Raw genomic sequence first — 23,486 nt, 5'->3', positions numbered from 1 at the left:
ATTATTCTGAGAGTAAATTATCCACTGTGGTTTTCTTCAAGTTGCCTGGGTAATGTGAATTCTAGCTCTAAATCAATATAAAGGCTGTATTGTGGGGGCAGCTGGCTGGCTCCGTCAGTAGAGCATATGACTCTTGATCTCGGGGGTTGTGAATTCAAGACCTGTTGGGTGTAGAGCTTATTTTAAAAATAAACGAATAAAATAAATAAATAAAGGCTGTATTGTGGTCCTGAATTTTCAAGGAATATCTTTTATCCCTCTACTGAGAGCCCAGATTTAGACAGGTGAGTTTCCTTAGGCTCTCTTTGTGGAATGGGTTTTTTCCCTACTTCACCCAAACAGGGGTTTACCTTTTGGGTCCCCAATCTGACCTTCTGCCCCAGGCTTTGTCCCCTCTCCCCTGTGAACAGCATTTGTGTCTAGACTTCTAGACTTTAAGTTGTAGGAAGAAAAACAAAGATGTTCATGTCTGCTGACTAGTAATATCTCCTAAGGAAGTAATTTAGAGAGGAAAAAATACCAAGATGTTTATTTTTTTCCTCTGTGATGGAAGGAAGAGGATTGAAGAGATTTTTTTCTGTACTTGGCAAGCTTGTAGGATCTATGAGAAGTGGTGACATAACTCAATGATTATATAAATACAGATAATTAGAGGAAAAGAAACATGCTTTCCATAAGAGAATTCCTGTTAACTCAGCAACAACCCTGAAACAGCATTAAATATGGTGCGATGAGATGTAAGAACCAGGAGGATGATTAATTTAAAATTTCCACACGTCTCTAACACAGTTCTGTGCTGAAATCATCTTTAAAAAATACATTAAGTCAAATACACACACACATACACAGTGAATACTGGCTCTGCTTTGGCAGGAAAATGCCAAGCTCATGAAGATTCATGATAGGAAAAGATGGATGGTTTTGTGACTGAGCAGAAGGGCAGATGATGAGCTTCACCGTGGGCAAGTACAGTTTAAAGCATCACTGTAACAAACACGGGAAAGTATAACCCATTACAGGGTGCCAACGGGAACACTCACAATCACCCTAGCGCACACCTCTCCCACCTGCCCTACTGCAACCACGCCCCCAACTGATGTCCCCATCTCTGCCTCAGCCTGGTCCATTTTCCGATTGCCACCAAGACCATTTAAAAATAGTATATAAATCTTATTCTCTCACCCCATCTGCCCCAAACCCTGCAGCAGCTCCTTACTGCACTAAAGCCAGAGACCAAAGCCCTGCATGTGGTCCACAGGGCCCTGCCCCAGGCCCACCTCCTCCCCAGCCCCCGCTTCCCCTCTTTACCTAGTGAAGTTCTTACCTCCCTCTTTACCTAGTGAATTCCATTCATGCTTCAGCTCTTACTTCAAGCACTGCCTCCTGAGGAAGGAGGCCCCACAACCAGGCCTCTGTTATTCGCTCTCAGAGCGCCACTGTATTAGCTTCCTGCAGCTGCGATGACTAATTACCACAACTTGGTGGCTTATTCTTTCATAGTTCTGGAGGTCAGAGGTCTAAAATCAGTTTCACTGGACTAAAGCTGAAGTGCGAGCAGGGGTGGTTCCTTCTGGAAGCTCTCGGCGGGGGGGGGGGGGGGGGGTAGAATCACTGCCTCGCTGTTTTCAGCTGCTGGTGGCCCCTTCCTCACCTTCGAAGTGCATCACTCCCATCTCTTCCTCCGTCATCATGTGCTCTTCTCTCATGACTCTGCCCCTCCTGCCTCCCCCTTACAGACACTCCGGGGGTTACATCGGGTCTCTCTGGTAACCCAGGGTAATCTACACATCCTAAAATCCTTAATCACATCTGCAAAGTCCCTTTTTGCCAGATAAGGTAACATATTCACAGGGACTAGGACATGGTGATATTTGGGAGACAACTATTCAGCCTACCACATCCATGTAATGTACCTTTCCTTCAAAGCGATGGCCACCATTAGTAATAATATAGCTTACACTCATGTGAGTCATTATTTGATGAGGGCTCATCCACTCCCTAGACTACAAGCTCCACAAGGATAGGAACAGAGTCTGTTTTTCTTAATTTCTGGATGCTCAGCACCTAGGCCAGCACTCAACGTATATTTACTGAATGACTAGACAGATTATAAGCCAACTACTAAAATCAATAATGAATGTAAAGTGGCAATATGCTCCAAGGAAATTTTTCCTCTTAACTTCCATTATTGTTTTTACTTTGTTTTGTGCAATAAATAAAAACGAAGAGGCAAAAAAACTGGACTATGGAATAGGCTTCTCAAGAACTTCAACCCAAAAAAAAGGTCTGTAAGTTGACTACTTACTTTGTGTCCAAAAGTTGAAGCTGGTGGTTACTGTCTCTGTGGGACATCTTCAATTTGGTGCTTTGCTCTGATATCGACAAGTCCACTCTGTTCAAAAGCTGAGAAATCTGGGAAAGAAGCTTTGCTTGTAATATCACATCTGATCTTTTCAGAGGTAACCTCAGATAACATTTAGTAAGCTGTATTCTAGTCCATGACATTAAGATTCAATATAATTTAATCAATTCATTTAGGAGCTCACCTTGTCTTTCCACTTCCATTTCCTATCATACACACTCATCAAAAATCAGGACCAGGAACACTGCCAAAATATTCATTAGGCTCTGAGTACTTAACTTTATAGTTCTCTGATAAACAAGCCTACTTCCTCCCCGGGACCACTATGTCCACCTGCTGGCACAAAATATGATGGGTTTTTTTGTTTTTGTTTTTTTACCTTGGAATTTCTATACGAACGTGGCTGCTAGTCATAGAGAACGGAGCTCTTATCACTTAAAATGCCATTAAGGTACCTCCATATCTAGTCAAGTCCCAAGAAAACAGATTTTGTAAATTATATCCCTCCAACTCATTTTTTTCACTACCTACCCCTTTCCCTTGTCCTTCTACTAAAATTTAATATAAAACTAATCCTATATGAAATGCATTTAGTTGCTGTAAAAGTTATGATGTTCTATATTCCCTTACTTAGAAATTCATGGAACAAGTATTTATTAGACCCAGAACAAAGGAAAAGTATATCTCTTTTTATAGATTTCTATATGTATTTTACTTGGGTTGGCTACTGGGAAGCTTAATATTTCCTAAGCATTTATTTCCTGATGTGATAATTCTGTTCTCACTCATTCTTTGAAAAAAATTATTGGACTTGTTGTTTTGTTGTGGGTTTTTTTCATGGCTTTATAATATCTGTTTTTCACATAAGTAGATTTAGATCTTTATTGAATATATTTTGGACACAAGTACTTTGAATCCAGTAAATTGACCAGATGCCCCATTTTACTGGAATGGTCTCTCTTTACATGAAGAATAGCAAGCAGAGCAGATACTGTGGGGCAAATCCTAGAAAACAGGCCCCTTTATGGCAAAGGGAAACTTCGAAGTAGCCAAAAAACAAACTGTAAAATGCCAAGAGTATGGCTTTATGAAATTGATCTGTAAATTTCAAGGCGGAATACTCTAAGATTCATCAGCCAGCCTACCTTCTAGCTTTGTCTGAATCCTTTTCCACAAAGGACTGTGATGAGGTAGCACACAGCATGAGGCCCAGTGCAGTAACTATTTCCTGAACCAAAACTTGGAACAAGTGGCATATAAAAGAAAGCCTGGGGGCGCCTGGGTGGCTCAGATGGTTAAGCATCTGCCTTCGGCTCAGGGTCCTGGGATCGAGCCCCACATCAGGCTCCCTGCTCGGAGGGAAGCCTGCTTCTCTCTCCCCCTCTACCGTTCCCCCTGCTTGTGCTCTCTCTCGGTCTCTCTGTCAAATAAATAAATAAAATCTTAAAAAAAAAAAAAATTAAAGCCTGATCACCTACCTATGCAAGAAGTAGTTTTGGAGCTATAATTTAGAATTTCTGGAATATAGTCATTGTTTTAGGAATGGGGGAAAGAATCTTTAAAAGTAGGACTGTACCAAAAACTCTCGGTGCTTTGCTTGCCATACCCATGAAGGGCCACTGCAGTGAGACAGAGGGAGGAAGAAATAAGGAAAAGATATTCGGGGCGCCTGGTTGGCTCAGGGTCCTGGGATTGAGCCCCACATCGGGCTCTCTGCTCAGTGGGAAGCCTGCTTCTCCCTCTCCCGCTCCTCCTGCTTGTGGTCCCTCTCTTGCTGTCTCTCTCTCTCTCTCTCTCTGACAAATAAATAAATAAAATCTTAAAAAAAAAAAAAAAGAGGAAAAGATATGCACATTCTGGGAGCACTGGCTGGTTTCTCAACACCATGTTATTCTTAGCTAAGAACAAATTACCTATTTTTAAAAGGCTACCTGAAATCGGCCATACCTGTCCCTCTGCATCTTTGATTTTTGTTTCCAAGATAAGTTTGGCAGCTTGCTGTTCTTTGTTCAAGTGCTGGAGCCCCTCGTAAGTTGTTTTGTGCTCTGCAGAGAGTCTGGCTATGCTGGCGTCACATCTGTCCAGGCAAACAACAAAGCTAACTCTTATTAAAGTTTAGAAACAAGCACTGAAGCTTCTTGACATACTGGAAAATGCATGACCCCACTCCAAGAAACTGTACTATGACTCATTCTTTTACATAGAGGTTCACAGGAATACAGGGAGCTGCCCTCATTATGCTTTTTAAGTTAAACCACAGGGATGTTGCTTAATAAGAGTAGGGATGAAACCATCAAAGTAGCAAAGGCTTTACAGTGCTCATGAGTACAAAACTGTACATGCAGTGAGAGCCCAATGACGAAAGGCTTATACAGAATGCTGGATGTGGCCTTTACTCTTTGGTAACACCTCCGTCCTTCCAAGTTCTTTGGGTCTTCTTTGGATCTTGGAGGCAACTTCTACCACATTTGAAAGTACTGCTCCTAACCTTTTACCACATCACCTGTGAGGCTGGCTGCTTTGAGTGGGGTCCAGAGCAGGAGAAGGCTCTGCTGCGGGTCCTAGCTGCTCTGCTCCTTGGGCCTGAGAACTTGGCAGTTCTGATGGTGCTCAAAGTATCTGTGGCAGGGAAGCTGTGTGGGGGACCTCTGTCAAACCCTAAGAGCAGTGTCACAGAATAGCCCCCTGGGAATACGGAGCAAAGTCATGCCCCATTCCAACCCAATCATCCTGCTCTGAGAAGTAGCTGTTGGCTTGCTACTAGGCTCTGGCAGAAACTACATGCCGAAGCATGGGACATTAAGTAACCATGCAACCTGGTCAGTCCGTTGTGAGCACCAAGCTTTAAAGGGAGGCATATGAGTAACACGCCATCTTCAAGGGGGAGGGATACAAAGCCATCAGGCTTAAATAGGTCCCAAAGGCATAAGTAAATTGCATGAGCCCAGACTCCCATGGCATATACTCTTGCTACTGTCAACTTTCCTTCAACTCACACATATGGCCTCTTGAGGAGTTCCTGAGGACCAGGTGGATTGAAGGAGGAAGAGTCAGGCCGGGTTGACGGAAGGTGCCAATACGCTGACACCTTCCAGAAGAAAACTTCTGACACTTCAAAGCCCACTCAGGAGTGGCCCTCAAGGGTATCAAGGAAGGGAAACCCTCACAGTTGGCAGAAGTTCAAACAATGTATCTGAGGATTCATTTTGCCTAGAATAAAACATGGCCAGATGTTCATGGGCATTGGCTAATGGTGAGAGCCACAGAAGAAAGACAGTTGGAGGACTGGTGACAAGGGGAAAGGGTTATATAAATGGATTGCTCAGAATTGACAGAGCAATTTTGTTTCTTGTGAACGCTCTCTGTATTAAAGGGGCAGAAGCCCACAGACTGTACTTCCCAAACAACCTTGCCAGCCGGGTTCTGACTCAGATCCCACCAATGAGTGGCACTTACGCTCCCCTGGCAGGGGCAGGCAGACATGTGGTAAACTGCCCATGTGAGGTTTACGGCCACCTCCAGGCACACGCCTGCAAATCACTTACTTCCATGTTACACGCAGCTAATATTATCAATGTCTCCTTTCTGTGATTCTTGTACATCCTACTTTCCTGGGAGCCAAGAGCAGTTTACTTCCGTTGTTTCCCCAAATCTGCCAATGGTTTTACAAACTCTAATTTCCTGGATTAAATCCCTTCCTGATAAAGTACTTAAAGAGTGGTTTCTGTTTTCTTGACTGAAACTTGATGCATATATAGTCATTAAAATTTCACAAGGAAGCAAACAAAATATTAATCAACTATCTCTGGATCATATGTGATTTTTAAAAAAATTTTCATTCTTTTATAAATTGTACAACTTTCCTGCAATAAGTATATATAATTTTATGATCAGAAGAACAATTATACAAAGAAAATATTTCGATCAACAGCCATGTACAAAGAATACATTACAATTTCATGGAATATGCACTAACCTACCATCTTTCCCTCGGCTCCGCATGAAGCAGAAATGAGGCTGGAGCACAAGGAACACAGAGCTAGAGAAATGTGGGTAGAGTCACTGTCATCAAGTGAGGTCAGGTTCAAGGCAATATACAGCAGAAGTAGAGAGGCCGGAGTTGGAACCCCAATCCATAATTCACTCATTCAGTCAATAAGTATTTGTAGGATGACTACTATGTGTCACATGATAACCATACAAAATGAGGACACAGTGGGAATTTTTTTCTTCGGTACACAAACCACACAATCTAGAAATTAAAAAAAAAGATTCTCATGCCACTATCATGATAATGTTATTCAGCTTATGTGTATATTTTTTCTATTATTGATGGAGATCTTATCTGACATTCTGTTCTTGTTCATTATTCCGTGACTCAGACAAATAAGCTCAGAAGATTGGGAACTTGCTGAACAAGTCACTATAAATACACAGACTGAAGAACAAGCCTGTGACTGCTCACAGTCAGAAAATCAGCGGTCTTCGATCTTCCTAAAAGCACTGGGAATGTATTCTTTAAGATGTTTATCTGCACTGGGGCCTCAACGAGGTTTATAAACTGTTTCCTAAATGACTTAGATACTGAAAAGGATCTCACTCACTAAATCATATAAAGTATTTGCAACCAACTATCAAAAACAGCATAGTAATTGATAAAGGTTAAAGTATAAATCTCTCTAGAAGTTTGAAAAATAAAATACTGATCTCTAGTTTATAAGCCTGAATAAAGATTAGATGGCATGCTAGTGCTTGGTTAGGCTTTCTAATAAGCTATAAGATTTAACAAATTTACTAATCATTTTGTACTGAAATGTTGCAAATTAAAACTACTACCTGCTCTGTCAGTTAAACATGGTGGACTGAACATATGCCCTCATTTTGGCTCCCTTCTGAAAACCTATCAAGATGACTCCAGATGAATAAAAAGATGTTAAGTCCAAAAAGACAAAAAAGAATGGGAGGAAAAAAAAAATATGGGAGAAAGTAGAAAACAGACAGATGGTGCAGAAGATGGAGCAAAGCGTATGTTTTGCTACAGCTGGTGCTGTAAGCTTGAAGGGCTCCATATCTGAAAACCAACAGACATAAGAAGTTTTAATTTCCACAGGGTAAGAGGGGTAAGAACTGGCTCCACTCATGACAGAACACAGGAACCAAGGTAACCAAAACCAGAGACTTGAGTGGGGCTCCACCAGCTATGGAAAGCTCAACAAAACAAAACAAAAAACCTGGATCAAATGAGTTTAAAAGAAATATGTTTAAGATACTGAAAAAAATCAAAGACAGAATAATATCTATCAAGAGAACTCTAAATTATTAAAAAAAAAAAATAGGCAGAGAGGAAAGAAGAACAAGTGGGTAAGAGAAAAATGAGAAACCCTAGAAGTGTACCACAGTGTCTTCACAGACCTAACTCTAGACTGGACATGACTGAAGATAGAGCCAGTGAGTTAGAAGACAGTAGCAAGGAGCTCACTCAGAAGGCTACAAAGATAGAGATTAAAAACACGGGAAAATAGCTAAGAGACAAGGAGGACAAATAAAGAGATGCTAACACAGAAAGAGGAGTTGAGAAGTCCCCAAAGACGGAAATGGAGAGAATGGCCTATCTGAGGGGTGAGTGCTGACAGTTTTCTAAAACTGAAGAAAAACATGAGTTTTCAAGTGTTCAGGGAATACAAAGTGGTGTAAGCAAAATAAATAGGGCATAGTGAAATTCTGATAACCTATTACAGATAAAATCTTAAAAGCTACCAGAGACTAAAGACAGGTAACCTACCAAGGACCTACTGTAAGACTGACAGCACACAGTAGGTATCAGAAGACAGCAGATACCATAATGGTGGAAGATGATGGAGAAACCTCCTTAGGATTGAGGGTAAATAACATATCATCCAAGAAAAAAACGCAAAATAAAGACACAGACCGTTTTAGACATGCAAAGATTAAGAAATGTATTGGCCACAAACCCCAAACTGAAAGAGTCACTAAATCATGTACTTCAGTAAAAAGAAAAGCGTATCCAGGAATGTCTGGCTGGCTCAGTTGGTAGAGTATGTGACTCTTGATCTTTGGATTGTAAATTTGAGCCCCACATTGGGTATAGAGATTACTTAAAAATCTTAAAAAAAAAAAAAAAAAAAAGCACTCAGAGAAAGGAGTGGGATGCAAGAAACAATGGTGAACAAACTGAGATTACTGGTTAATTTATTGTATACGCTGAAGAAAGTAAGCTACCAGCTCAATTATTCCAACCTTAAAAGTCTTTTCTTGGTACTGACTCACATTTACCTGAAGCTGAACAACTTGTTTAACTCATTTTGTTAAAATGCTATAATCCTTTTTGGAAGTAACAGAAAAAAAATTAATGGGACAAATTTTTTTGTAAATATTGACTTAAATACTTAAAAAACTTTTTAAAAATATTTTAAACAATCTGACAAAACTGCATATATGCATTTAAATTTTTTCAATATTCATAGTACAATATACACAATTAAGCAATAATTATGCCATTGTTCTTCTGTATTAGAAATCTTTTCTGAATGTCAATGCCCGATGTTGGAGAAGTTTGTAGAATCAAGATGTATCACACACTGCTGGTGGAAAAATAAATTTTACAAGCTTTCTATAAGGCAACTTGGCAGGATATACCCCAAATATCGAAACATAAAATATTTCCCTGTGCCAGGGCGCCTGGGTGGCTCAGTCGTTAAGCGTCTGCCTTCGGCTCAGGTCATGATCCCGGGGTCCTGGGATCGAGCCCCGCATCGGGCTCCCTGCTCTGCAGGAAGCCTGCTTCTCCCTCTCCCACTCCCCCTGCTTGTGTTCCCTCTCTCACTGTGTCTCTGTCAAATAAATAAAATCTTAAAAAAAAAAAAAAAAGTATTGGGCGCCTGGGTGGCTCAGTTGGTTAAGCGACTGCCTTCGGCTCAGGTCATGATCCTGGAGTCCCTGGATCGAGTCCCACATCGGGCTCCCTGCTCCGCGGGAAGCCTGCTTCTCCCTCTCCCACTCCCCCTGCTTGTGTTCCCTCTCTCGCTGTGTCTCTCTCTGTCAAATAAATAAATCTTTAAAAAAAAAAAAAGTATAAAAAAAAAATTTCCCTGTGCCTTTCAATCTAGTGTCCAGTGAATACAAAGTGGGGTAAGTAAAATTATTAGGTATTAACCCCAAAGAAACAAAGCTGTGAGAAAAAAAAAAAAAAAGGCAAACTAAATATAGTTCTGTATCTGTGTAAATTCCTGCTGTTTAACTTGCTTCAATTTTAGAATACAGACCAAAATCCTTTAAAATGCCCAAAAAAGGTTGCTCCCTACCCTCTAATTTCCAGCATCATCTCACACATCTCTGTCCCTTTTCTCCTCTTCATCCGGCAACACTGATTATATTTCAGGGCTTTGAACTTACCTCACTCCTTCCCACTTCAAGGCCTTGACCCATGGTGTTTTCTGTCTGGAATATTCTTCCCTGACTACTTCACTTGGTTAGTTACTGTTCATCCCTTAGAGCTAAGCACACAAGTCACTTCCTTAAGGAAGCCTGCCCAGAGCCCCTAGAGATCAGGCACACCAATTATACAATTCGAGAATGCCCCACGTATCTCTTTTGCTGAACTTCTTGTAATTAAAACTTTTTATGATTGTCACTATTTTGGATCTCTTACTCCTTGTTTCGTAATATACTCTCATTATTGGTCCATGCATGGCTCACTTTATTCAGTTAATTATTTTTAATAACTGCTCCCATGAAAGTAAGCATTTTGAATCTTGTATCATCATTCCCTTGTTTTCCTATTAAGATAATTAATTAAAAGCCAAGAAACAGACTTTTAACCACAGAGAACAAACTGATGGTTACCAGAAGGGAGATGGGGTGGGTGGGTGAAATAGGGGATGGGGATAAAGGAGTGCACTTGTGATGAGCACCAGGTGATGTATAGAATTCTTGAATCACTGTGTTGTACACCTGAAAGTAATATAACACTGTATGTTAACTATCCTGGAATTAAAATTAAATTGACTTTAGACAATTAATTGCATACACACACATATATAAGTACATATATATGTAAATATGTATGTAAATATATATGTACATATATAATAGCATGCATATTTCTCAAAAGTATGTATATGTATGTTTTAGTTGAATTTAACTTTTACAAAAGGCATTATGTCATATGCAATATTTTGGTACTTATTTTTTCCACTTATTATATTGCTAAGACTCATCTATGTTGCCATATACCACTGTAGTTCATTTTGACAATAGAATAACATTCTACTGTTTGTTACAATTTATTTGCCCATACTCCCATTGATGGGCACTTTGGGTTATTTCAGTGTTTTGCTATTGTGAATGATGCTGTTGTGAACAGGACCCCTTGTGGTACAAGAATTTCTCTTATGCAGAAATTGATGGATCATGGATATGGGATGTTCAACACTGGAAATGTTCAATATCAGACTCCACTAACTCATACTCCCACTAGCAATGCATAAGAGCTCCTAAGAAGCTACAACCTATCTAAATGCTTGGCATTTTTAGATGTTTCAGATGCCAGTCAGCTGTGTGAAAAAAACATATTCTGTTGTGTTTCTGAATTTTCATTTCCACATCAACCATAGATGTTAAATCTTTTCACATGTTTATTGACCAATTATGTTTCTGCTTTGGTAAAATGTCATTCACTTTTCTTACCCATTGTTATGCTGGGTTGTTCTAATTATTCTTATTAATTTGTAGGAAGTCTTTATATGTTCTTAACACTAATCCTTTACCAGCCAATATCTTCCACAGTTTGTAATATATCCTTTTCGTCTTTAAAGGGTCTTTGGATGAGCAATGTTTTAAATTTTAATATAATCAAATCCATCAATGCTTTTTATGTCAAGAAAAAATCCTCCCCTACCTAAAGGTTGAAAAGATATTCATCTATATTTTTCTATTAAAAATTTTTAAGTCTGATGGACATTGGGGAGGGTGTGTGTTATAATGAGCACTGGATATTATATAAGACTGATGAATTGTGCACAGATCTGTACCCCTGAAACAAATAAAACATTATATATTAATTAATTGAATTTAAATTAAAAAAAAATTTTTTTTTTTTAAGATTTATTTATTTGACAGAGAGACACAGCGAGAGAGGGAACACAAGCAGGGGGAGTGAGAGAGGGAGAAGCAGGCTTCCCGCCGAACAGGGAGCCCAATGCGGGGCTCGATCCCAGGATCATGACCTGAGTCGAAGGCAGACACTTAACGACTGAGCCACCCAGGCGCCCCTTAAAAATTTTTTTTTAATAAATAAATAAGGAAAGCAAAACTTAGAAACCCCCAACAAGAAAAATAAAACAAAGTTTTTAAGTCTTATTTTTAGCATTTAAGCCCTTTCCCCATCCAGAGCTGATTTTGTATCTGGTATGAGGTAGGAAAAAAATTATTATTTTTTGACATGGATAATATATTTTTCAGCTCCATTCATTGAGCAATCCATCCTTTCTCCACGGATCTGCTGCCATCTACGACATATATCAAAGTCCCACACATCTGTGGTTCAATTTGCATACTCTCTATTCTATTCCATTGTTCACTTTTTCTATCCCAAAGCCAAGAGCACATAGTTTCATAACAAGTCTTGCTATCAGGTTAGGCAATTCTCCCCTCCCTGGTCATGTTCAGAAGCAGCCTGGATATTTTCTGACTCTTAACCCTTACATATAAACATTAGGGTCATTTTATCAAGTTCAATTTAACACTCTTTTGGGATATTAACTGGAATTTCACTGATTCTGAAAATCAATTTGAAAGAATTGATATCTTTAAAAATATTAAGACTTCCTACCCTTGAATATATCTATCTCCATTTACTTATGTTTTCTTATTATTTCTTAATCAAATTTTTAAAAATTTTCCCTATAGCAGTCTTGAACAATTTTTGTTAGATTTCTGCCTAGTTATTATATATTCTCTGATTTTATTTTAAGTATGTTTTCTAGGTATTTGCTATTGTTTTATAGTAAGGAAACTGACTTTTGTGTATTAATATATCTACCCACCTTGCTAAGTACACATTAACAGATCAAAAGAGAAGAATATCTGACTTGAACGGATGCAAAAAACACTTGAGAAAACCCAGTACAAATTCATAGATTCTTAATGAATTAGGAATGTAAAAAAACTTACTTAATCTGATAAATCTATGTTTAAAAAAAAAAAAACTAGAGCAGGGGCACCTGGCTGGCTCAGTCAGTTGAGTGAGCAACTCTTGGTTTCAGCTTGGGTCATGATCTCAGGGTCCTGGGATCCAGCCCTGTGTTAGGCTCCATGCTCAGCATGGAATCTGCTTGGGATTCTCTCTCTCCCTCTCCTTCTGCCCTTCCCCACTGCTAGTGCATTCTCTTTCTCTTTAAAATAAATAAGTTAAAAAAAAAAAAAAAACTACAGCAATTATCATTCAAAATGGAAGAACACTGGAAGAATTTCATTAAAGTAAAAACTAAGAGAAAGATGCCCCCAATCACAACATCTACTTAACACTGTATTGGAGGGTTTAGCCATTGCAAAATGACAACAAAAAGAGACTAAGGATACAAGGATCAGAAAAGAAGAAATAAAATTGTCATTATTTACAGATGAAATGATTTCTATAGAAAACTCCAAACATCTACAAATAAATTATTCAAATCATAAGTGAAATTAAATAATTGTTTTGCAGTAAGTTTGATGTCTATCTCCCCTACTAGATAGAATATAAATTGCAAGCAAGAGGGACGATATCTGCCCTTTTCATCACAAAAACCCGTGTCCAGTACATTGCTTTGCATGCAGTAGAGGCTCAATAAATACTATTGAATAGGTGAACATAAAGAATATTTACTATGTACCATGCACTGTGCAAGATCCTTGATACGTATTACTTCATTTCATCTTCACAAATCATCCCCATTTCACAAATGATGGTTAAAAATAACACCAAATACAGACCCTTCTTTTTTGAGTTCATAATTTTTTATCAAAATATTTAAATCTGGGGCACCTGGGTGGCTCAGTCAGTTAAGCAGCTGCCTTCAGCTCAGGTCATGATCCCAGGGTCCTGGGATCGAGCCCTGCATCGGGCTCCCTGCTCAGCAGGAAGCCTGCTTCTCCCTCTGCCTGCCACTTCCCCTGCTTGTGCTCTCTCTCTCTCTCTGTGTGTCAAATAAATAAATAAAAAATAAAAAAAATTTTAAATCTTATTTGGGGACATCTGAGGTTTGAACATACAATGAAATAAAAAAAATATATTATAGAAAGGCTTTATTTTCCAATCCAAACACAGCTTTCCGGTTAGAAACTGTCAGATATCACTACATCAGACCAGTTTCATTATCTTTGCAGAGCTGTTTGAGGGACAGACTAAGTTTGAAAAAGTTATTTAGAAAGGTCTCAAAATTATCCTGATGCTCATGGCTCACTGATTTTCACTAGCTATAGCTTGGCCTCAGTATTACTTCTCACTTGGAAACACAAATACTACAACATAAATTTCCATTAACACCAAGGAGTAGTTACATAGATTAAATTATGGCACCCCCACGCAGCAGGACACTCCATATCCAAGGAAGTAGTACGCTGGATCTATGTGCATACTTGAAGAAAGCCCACAATATATTGCTATGCAGGAGCACTGAAGTTGCAGAATAGTATATACAATACTTTGTAAAATTAAAATCACACTGTTAGGTAATTGTTATGCTGCAAACCATCATATTACTATGATGATAAATTATTACCTTATAACTATGTATGAGAAAGTCTAAAAGGACAGACAGCAAGCTGCTAACATTAGTTACCTGTAAGGAGTAAAACAGAGCAAGGGGCTGGTGAGCCTTCATTTTTTTATGTTATATATTTCATAATGTTTCTGACTATTTATTACCAGCACATTTCACTTCTATGCCTTTATAAATAAGGGGACAAACCGGTGGCGGGGGGGCCACGGGGTGTGTGTGTGCAGGGTAGGATACCAAAGCCTGCCATCAGAAAGCACACACAGTGGAATCCACTCCTGTTTTCTTATGTTAAAAACAAAGTTATCGGGGCGCCTGGGTGGCTCAGTTGGTTAAGCGACTGCCTTTGGCTCACGTCATGATCCTGGAGTCCCGGGATCGAGTCCCGCATCGGGCTCCCTGCTCAGCGGGGAGTCTGCTCCTCCCTCTCCCGCTCCCCCCTCTTGTGCTCTCTCACTCTCTCTCTCTCTCAAATAAATAAATAAATAAAATCTTTAAAAAAAAAAAAAACAAAGTTATCCTTACTCTCAAATATTTCAGGAAAAAAACCTTACATATGAAAGAATAATAGAGTAAATGGAACAAAATGTTAACACTTGTGAATCTTGCAAATTTTCTGTAGGTTTCAAATTATTTCAAAATAAATAAATAGATAAATAAGAAAAAAGGGGGAAGCTATATAGCTATCTTAGCTAATATCGAATTAAAGGCATCATTCTTGTCTTAAAAAAAAAAACACCTATAAAAGACAGCCTCAGGGTTCTAAATATAGCTGTGTGCATGGCTCAACAGCTTTTGTTAAACAAGAATTCACAATGAATCTGACCAGTTGCCCTATTTTATCCCAATGTTATATTATAGATGAACCAATAATGTAGTCATTCCAAAATTTCCCGTTTCAGGTCTTTAGATAGCTGTCTCCCAGGTGCAATTCTTGGTTGTGGCCCTCCTGTGGCAGAGTAACCTTTCACCTGGTTATCAGATCAATGGTGGGGACGTGGTCAGAAGTCCATCAACAGAGTCCCAAAGGGCTAGCAATGGACCTGACCAGGCAACATGCTTAAGCAGAACGTCTCTTATAGTTTGTGACATGGTGGCCTAGCGCACCAAAGGCAGTGACATTTAAAACATCAAGTTGTTCATATTCCATATTATTATTACCTATAACATATATAATAATCCCTGCATATATACACAATTAAGCCCTTAACGGCAGACAATAATTTAATTGAATCAGATTGTAGAGCAATTTATGTCACAGGGTATTGTCAAAAACAGTAGAGGGCACCTGGGTGGTGCAGTCGGTTGTGTCCGACTCTTGGTTTCAGCTCAGGTCATGATCTCATGGTCGTGAGACTGAGCCCCACGTCAGACTCCACGCTCAGTGCAAGTCTGCTTGAGATTCTCTCTCCCTCTCCTCTGCCCCTCCTGTTCATTCTCTCTCCCCCGACCCAATAAATAATAAATAAATAAATAAATCTATCTTTAAAAAACAAACAACAAACAAACAGTAGAGCAATTTACCAGCAATTAATGGAGCCTAAGATCTGGGTGTGATACCTACAGAGGCCGCCAGCTTAATAAAAGATCGGGGAAAGAGACAGTCAAAGAGAGTCCTGCTAAAACCACTGTCTTCACAGGATGACTGAGCACCAGATGCTTTATTTTGCAGGGGAAACAGACATCACTAAAATAACCCAGCCAAGTCACTAAACAACAACAAAAGCAAACGGGGGTAAGGGCTTGTCAACATCCAGGATTGCTATGCTATATTACCTAAAATGTCCAGTTTTTAATAAAAATTATGAGACACACAAAGACACCAGAAAATGTGAACTAAACATGGAATAAAAGCAGGAAAAGAAACTGCCAGTGAGAGGGAACAGGTGTCAGATTTAAAAGACACGGACTTCAAGGCAGCCATAATAAATGTGGGATGATCAAAGAAATAGAGAAAACACCCTTTAAGAAGTAAAGGAAGGGGGACGGCTGGGTGGCTCAGTCGGTTAAGCGTCTGCCTTCAGCTCAGGTCATGATCCCAGGGTCCTGGGATCGAGTCCCGCATCGGGCTCCCTGCTCTGCGGGGAGCCTGCTTCTCCCTCTGCCTCTGCCTCTCTCTCTCTCTCTCATGAATAAATAAATAAAATCTTTAAAAAAAAAAAAAAGTAAAGGAAGGTTAAAAAAAAAAAAGAAGTAAAGGAAGGTATAATGACAAAGTCTCATCAAATAGAGAATATCAACAAAGAGACAGAAATAATTTCTTAAAAGGACCAAATGGACCCAATCAAGAAAATGAAAAGAAAACCCTTAGAAAGGGGGAAAACTTTTTCAGCTCAGATATCTGATAAGTGAACTGAATCTAGAATATATAAAGAACTCCTATTGCTCAATAATAAAAAGACAATTAATCCACTTAAAAATGGGCAAAGGATCTGAATAAACAGTTCTCCAAGGAAGACGTACGAATGACCAATGAGGACGCTGAATGATGTTCAGCACCATTAGTAGGGAAATGCAAATCAAAACCACAAGACAGGGAGCCTGGGTGGCTCAGTCATTAAGCGTCTGCCTTTGGCTCGAGTCATGATCCCAGCGTCCTGGGATCGAGCTCCGCATCAGGCTCCCTGCTCAGCGGGGAACCTGCTTCTCCCTCTCCCCACCCCCCACTCGTGCTCTCTCTCACTATCTCTCTCTCTCTCTCAAATAAATAAAATCTTTAAAAAAAAAAAAGGGTTAAATATAGAGTCACCACATTACACAACAATTACACTCCTAGGTATATATATATCCAAGAGAAATGAAAACATATGGCCACACAGAAACTTGTATGTGAATGTTCGTGGCAGCATTATTTACAAGTGCCTAAGATTTTTAATCTGATGATGTTTAATTTATCTCTTTTTTCCTGTGCACCTGGACTTGCTTACCTTGAGGGAATTTGTGCGTCTGCCTCAGTCTGAAGCTATTTCTCCTCTAAGGCTCTGATGCCACAAAAAAAGACCTTGTAGAGGAAACTGGAAGTGGCCACTGAGCAGAAGGCAAAGTAAAGGACCAACTGTTCCAGTAGGAACGGGAAAGCTGAACTCCCTTAGCTCCACTTTAGGGGGAGGGGAAACCCTCTGAGAAAGTCCTGTTCAGAGTGTGCCACTCTTAGTGGGGTAAGGGCATCTCTCTCCTCCAGCAGAATCACAGAGGAAGCCGCGGGGCCTGCTTCCTATCAGTGAATCAACAGTGGATCCATAAACGCTAGAAAATAAAACCTGAAACAATACAGAAGCCTAATAATTTAAGACTATCACTTAAAAAATTCATACCCCTGGGGTGCCCAGGTGGCACAGTCAATTGAGCATCCGACTCTTGGTTTTGGCTCTGGTCGTGATCTCAGGGTCGTGAGATCCAGCCCTGTGCCGAGTCCTACATCGGGCTCTGCGTTCAGCATGGAGTCTGCTTAAGATTCTTTCTCCCTCTCCCTGTGCCCCTCCCCTGCTCACACACTCTCTCTCTCTCAAATGAATAAATAAATCTTAAAAAAAAAAAAAAAAAAGCTTATACTCCTCCAATTCAATGCAAGAAAGCCAAAACTTCGCCAATGAATTTTTTTTCACGTAAGTTGATTTCAACAACAAGTCTCATTAGCATTCCAGGGAAAGACTGGTAGAGCCACAAAACAAAGCAAAAATAGGGGGTGCTCACAACAAATGTGTGTGATTGTTTCAGAGTAAAGTATTTGTTACAGAGAAGGAACCTGCAGGGTAGAGAAGTTAGTAAGAAAATGCAGAGGAAAAATGTAAAATTCCTGAAAATATTTCAAGGTCATCTCTCCATTTTGTAATTGGAACCAGCTTCATGAGGATAATTTCATGGCTGCTGCCCTTGTGGTAATAAGCGCTCCCTCGTGTTACGTGTTCACGCCATGCCATGCCCTATGCTAGGCCTCATCCATATTTGGCCCCACTTAATCTTCATCTGCAACTAAAGTGCATAGGCAGATCCTCAAATTTTCCAGAAGTCCCTGCTCTGCTCTGTAGCTCTGAAGCCCTTCTAATTCCTCACTCTTCAGGGAGGTATCGCAGAAAGGGGTTGCTTTTAAGCCAATCTCCACAAAAAGAATCCAGGTTTTTCAGTCCTGTTACAGTGATTTTCTAGATCATTAATTCATCCAAACAAACATTTATTGAGTATCTACTCTTTTCCACAGAACTGTTCTATGCACACATGTTACAAAAGTAAAAGATACGGTACTCTGTCCCAAGACAGTGAAGAAAACAGACAGATTCAAAAGAACAGAATGCTAGGGGAGCTCAGGAGAGTGGGCTATCAGGGAAGAATTCCTGGAGGAGGCAACATTGGAGCTGAACTTGAAAGGCTGACTAGAAGTTAGAAAAAAGGGGGAAAAGGCATGCTGAGTGCAAGAACAGCATGTGCAAAGGTACACAGATAGGAGAGCATGGCCCATTCAGGGAATAACAAATAGTGGATCACTGCTGAAAGATACAGTGCCAAGGGTGAGAGAGATACGAAGGTCAGTGGGGTTCACCACAAAGGGTCATACCAAGAAGACTGGAGCTGACCCAAATGAGAATAGAAAACCACACAACTAGGCCTACATTCAATCCACGGAGCCCTGTGCTGAGACTGATGTTCACCTACCAGACCCAAACACACATGCCCAGCATTCAAGGCCCTTTCATGTGCTGTCTGCACAAATACCCCAACACTACCCTCCTCTGCTCCACAGAGGCTTTGGATCCTGTGGGTCCTGTTCTTTCTTCCATCCAACCCTTTACAGACCACCCTCATTTTCACATCAGCCTGATTCGAACAGCTCCCGAGTAGACTTGTACTTGACTCTTAACGGCAGCAGAGGGCAGAAGCGGCCCATAAATATTTTAGAAATTGTACACTTCCAACAGGTTCCTGGGTGACTCCAATGCTGCGTCCACAGAGCATGCTTTCGGTAGCAAGGGGATGGAACAGCAACTTCTATACCATCTGAGGTCAAAGATCTATTTTTCTAAATTTCTAATCTATGGGAGACCAATATTTTCAGAAAATAAAATAAAAATAAATTACAAGGAAAATGAAAACTTTAAAAGAGACACAAAATGTAAGTCTCAACTTTATCTTATTGGGGTCAATAAACATAATATTTCGAATGCCAAATTACACAGGTCAGCTACGCTCTCCCAACCTTTACTTCCCTGAACACAGCACCAATTGCAGCAACATAAGAAATTATGGCATGCTCATAATCAGGTATAACTTCTACCTTAGATTTTATGGGCAAAGGAGGGGATATACTAGAAGAATGCAAAGAATTTGCTTTGGGGCTTTGTGAATATATACTTTGCGAAGTGGAGCTGATGAAAAACAGCTCTTTTTTTTTTTTTTTAATTTTATTCTTATGTTAATCCCCATACATTACATCATTAGTTTTAGATGAAGTGTTCCATGATTCATTGTTTCTGCACAATACCCAGTGCTCCATGCAGAATGTGCCCTCCTCAATACCCACCACCAGGCTAACCCATCCTCCCACCCCCCCGAAAAACAGCTCTTGACAGATACAGTCCCACACATCCGACCACCTACCTTGCCACTCTTCCCCGAAGGTCTCCCAAACCGGAGAGCTGACGCATCTCCAGAGTCTTTAAGGCAGAATTCGTTCCGTAGCTGATGTTGTCCCGGGCCCGGATCTGCTCCTGGAGTACCTGGGCAACACAAAAAACCACCAAGAGGGTCATCTGAGAATGTACATGCTGCCACAAAAGAATTTTATGCTTTTGGCAAAAATAATAACATTTAACCGCATTCATAAGAGGCTCCTTTTTAACAGCCACCTGATATACACGTATACAGAGAAGCAGGGGCTTAGAGAGACCTCGGGGATCTCACACAGACCCAGTCCCTTAATCTGCCACTAAAAACCCTGAGACTTGGATGTCACGTGACTTGGTGGAGCGCCGCCCCCCGCCCCACCTCTCCTGCCGCTGTAGGACGGGGCAAAGCTCAGACTAGGACTAAGACCCTGGACATTTGCTATACACTTCAGAGCTCTTTCTACCACCCCAGGCTATTTTTCAGTAGTCACTGCTTTAAGTGAACACTCCCTAAATTTATCAGGAAGCAAAAAATTAAGAGCAAGCAGGGACAGGGATGGGCAGGGGTTGTCAAACAGGTCCAAATTCAGTTCCTCTAGCTGTGTGATCCTGGGCAAGTGTGTAAAGTTCTCTTAGCTTCCTTGTCCTCATCTGTTCATAGTAATGGTGACTGTGCTCTTCAGGGCACTGTGAATGTTACATGAGATAAAACATAGGAAGCACTTATAATGCCTAGCATATAGCAAAGACAGCAAATGCTGATCTTCTTCTAGCACTTATCTGAGAACAGTATTTATGCTGGAAAGGCAGAATGGTGTCTCTTAGAAAGGCATTAAATGAAAGCAGCACTGCTCGAAGAGCAGGTGGCCCAGCGGAAGTGTGGCCTTGTGGAGCATCCATCCTGGGAATCCTCGAAGGAATGATGGAGATGGGGATGGTGAGGACACCCCTGGTTGTTTACTGAGCATGTACCAGACAGAGGAGCCTGGTGCTGCTGCACGCCGCCATGCACCAAATCAAATCCACGCTCTCAGGACCCCCGTGTTACGGGCCAGGATTGAGGCACAAGCAGCTGATATGATACATCCAAAGTCACATGGACGGCAAGTGACCAGCCAGGACTGACCCAGCAGCCTGGCTCCAGAACCTACACTGTAACCGCTCTGCCATGCTGCCCCCCAAAAAGGAAAGAGGTTAAGCTGAAGCACGACAGACAGACGGACAGACGGACAGACAGACTGGAGAACCTGAGTCCTAGGTCACAGGAGACGTTTCTTCTATTTCCTTATTTTTTCGTACATGCCTTCCTTCCCGTCCTCCCCTTCTCCACCTTGATTCTGTCCCTCACGCTGCCCTCACCACCACCACCTTCCCTCCCCTTTGCAAAGAAGCTCTTGATTTCTTATATCTTTTCCGTTTCAACCATTTAAACATTTTCGTCTATTTGATTAACGTCAGCTTCATATTTTTACATTCTTCTTGCTTCCTTTTTGGTTGACTCACTCTTTTAGCTATTTTACAAGATGAGCATTGAGTTCCTTTATTTATGTCTTCCTTCATAATGAAGACTTTATTTAGAACAGTATTTGCTGTGTCCATAGGCTGGGTGTGAAGTGCTTTCCTTTTTACAGTTTTCAGTTTTGAATTCCTCTTTGATCTGATGACATTGAGGTATCTAAGGATTAGAGTTGTGTTTTTTCATTTTCAAGCAGGTAAGTTTTTTGGTCATTTTTCTTATTTATTTCTACTTTTACTGGCTTAGGATCAAAAATATGGTCTGTGATATGTTTAATTTTTTGAATGTATTAGGGTTTGCTTTGTGGCACGTGTTTATTAAATGTTTCATGCAAAAAAAACACTGCAGGAACAAAAGGTTCAATATTGTCTGTTAGGACTGAGTTTGCTGATTCCATTATTCACTCTCTCTAGATCTTATTTTTGGTAGTTCTCTCCATCTGTGAAAGATGTTTTATGAATCCCCCCTTGTAAAATATTTTCATCAAGTTCTCCTTACATTTTTAACACTTTTCATCTTATGTATTTAGCTGCCATCTTATTTGGCACATACAGATTTGTGATAAAAGTGGCCGTAACCATTACATGGTAACCTTCTCTTCTGATGTGGTGCTTTTAATGTTGTTTCTTCTCGCCTAACGTTAACATTGTAACAATGCTCTATAAATAAGAGAGCAAACGCCTGCTTGGTTTAACTGGACGCCAGGCCCTATTCTGCATGCTGTAGGTATGTTAACCCACTTAACCCTCACATAGTACCCTCTGAAGCAGGTACCATTACTATCCCCATTTCATAGGAGGTGAAATCTCGAAGATACTAAGTAGCTTGCCCAAAGCCACAGTTATTCTCGCTCCACAGAATGCCTTCGATCATGACACTGCCCTCTGTTTGTGCTTTCATTCGACCTTTCATCTCAATTTATATAGACAATGTATGTTGCTTCCTCGCTCCTTTTCCTCATTTTGACCGGTTTAATCAGGTTGCCATGCATCGTCCTCCCTCCCCTTGTGAACTGGGGAATGTTCCTGGCCATTGCTATTCCATGAATGTCTCCCTTCCCTTCCCCGCGTCCATAACCACACTCGTCTACTCCAGGCTCTGTTCCCGCGCGGTCCTCCCCCTCCTCCAAATGAGACACTCAGCAAACCTCACGCCCACCCTCCTTCACCCTCCAACCCAGATGGCTTATTGGGAAGGATTTTACTTTCCTTCCCTCACCCCAACTCGGCTTTGCTAAAATAACTTGGGACTTCTAGTTGGGTTATAATTAGAATTTTGCTTGTAAAATATCCCTTCTATTTCAATAATTTTTTCTTCTTTTTTCAGCGCTTCTGTTACCCAGTCCTAGGCATCCTTCAATAGCCATTTACATGAAATACTCTAGGTCTTGTTTTGTGGATCACTGACTACTTTGGGCTTCTCCTTTTCATTTTCCCCTATCTAAGGGTCCCTAACACTTCCCTTATATCAGGCGCTTGGATGAAGACTGAATCCCTGCCATGTTGATAATCCTCCTTCCCTCACCCCGGAAGGGTGGGGATCATTTGAAAGGGTATGGAATTCTTGACTTCAAGGCCTTTCCTCCCAGTGAACTTCGAGACTGACAGGTCTGGTGCTTCTTCCTCTCTACGCTTCTTGGCTCCTTGTACCTAGAAGTTTGTAAGATTTTGTTCCTCTATTTTGGAGTTCAGTTTTATCAGAATGTACCTAAGTGTGGATTTTTTTTTTTTTAATTTCAATTCTACCTGGAACTCAGTGAAATTTTCAATCTGTTGTCTCAGATTATTCTTCTATGTAGCTATTGTTTCTTCTCCATCTGTTTCTTTGTCTCCTTCTGGAACTCCAATTATTCACATGCCCTAGATCTGTCCCCCGAGTCTTCTCTTTCCCCTCATGGTTTCTCTCTCTTTGTATTTGGCCCTGATGTTCCAGCATCTCTTCTACTTTGCCTTGTGGGCAACTAATTCATGAACGTAATCATCCTTGCCTCTAGCTCATCCACTGACTTTTGAAAAATTTAAGTTCGAGGGAGAAATTTTATGCCATACCCAGATCTCCTAAGCGTCCTGTCTTAGTCAGCTGGGGCTACAAGAACAAAATGCCACAGACTGAGTGGCATTTGAACAACAAACATCTATTTCTCGAAGTTCTAAGGCTGGGAAGTCTGAGATCAGGGTGCCAGCACAGTCTGTTCTGGGGCGGGGGCGGGGGGGGGTCCTTTCCCTGGCTTG

The 23,486-nt window shown here is 40.6% G+C and overlaps 1 protein-coding gene across 3 annotated transcripts in view; it reads right to left on the bottom strand.

Annotated features, from left to right (window-relative positions):
• Positions 1-23,486, bottom strand: part of FAM81A (family with sequence similarity 81 member A) — a 129,751-nt gene that overhangs the window by 18,917 nt on the left and 87,348 nt on the right. For all 3 annotated transcript variants that reach the window (XM_034994727.1, XM_034994726.1, XM_034994728.1), the window contains 3 exons: positions 19,732-19,850; positions 4,310-4,439; positions 2,306-2,412 (listed from right to left, as the gene is read on the bottom strand). In XM_034994727.1, the coding sequence (XP_034850618.1) occupies positions 2,306-2,412; positions 4,310-4,439; positions 19,732-19,850 (356 nt within the window). The remainder of the gene's footprint in view (positions 1-2,305; positions 2,413-4,309; positions 4,440-19,731; positions 19,851-23,486) is intronic.

The sequence above is a fragment of the Mirounga leonina genome, unplaced genomic scaffold, assembly GCF_011800145.1.
Source record: "Mirounga leonina isolate KUSES-001 unplaced genomic scaffold, KU_Mleo_1.0 Mir_91, whole genome shotgun sequence".
Lineage (NCBI taxonomy): Eukaryota > Metazoa > Chordata > Mammalia > Carnivora > Phocidae > Mirounga > Mirounga leonina.
This window is presented reverse-complemented; position numbering and strand designations above follow the sequence as displayed.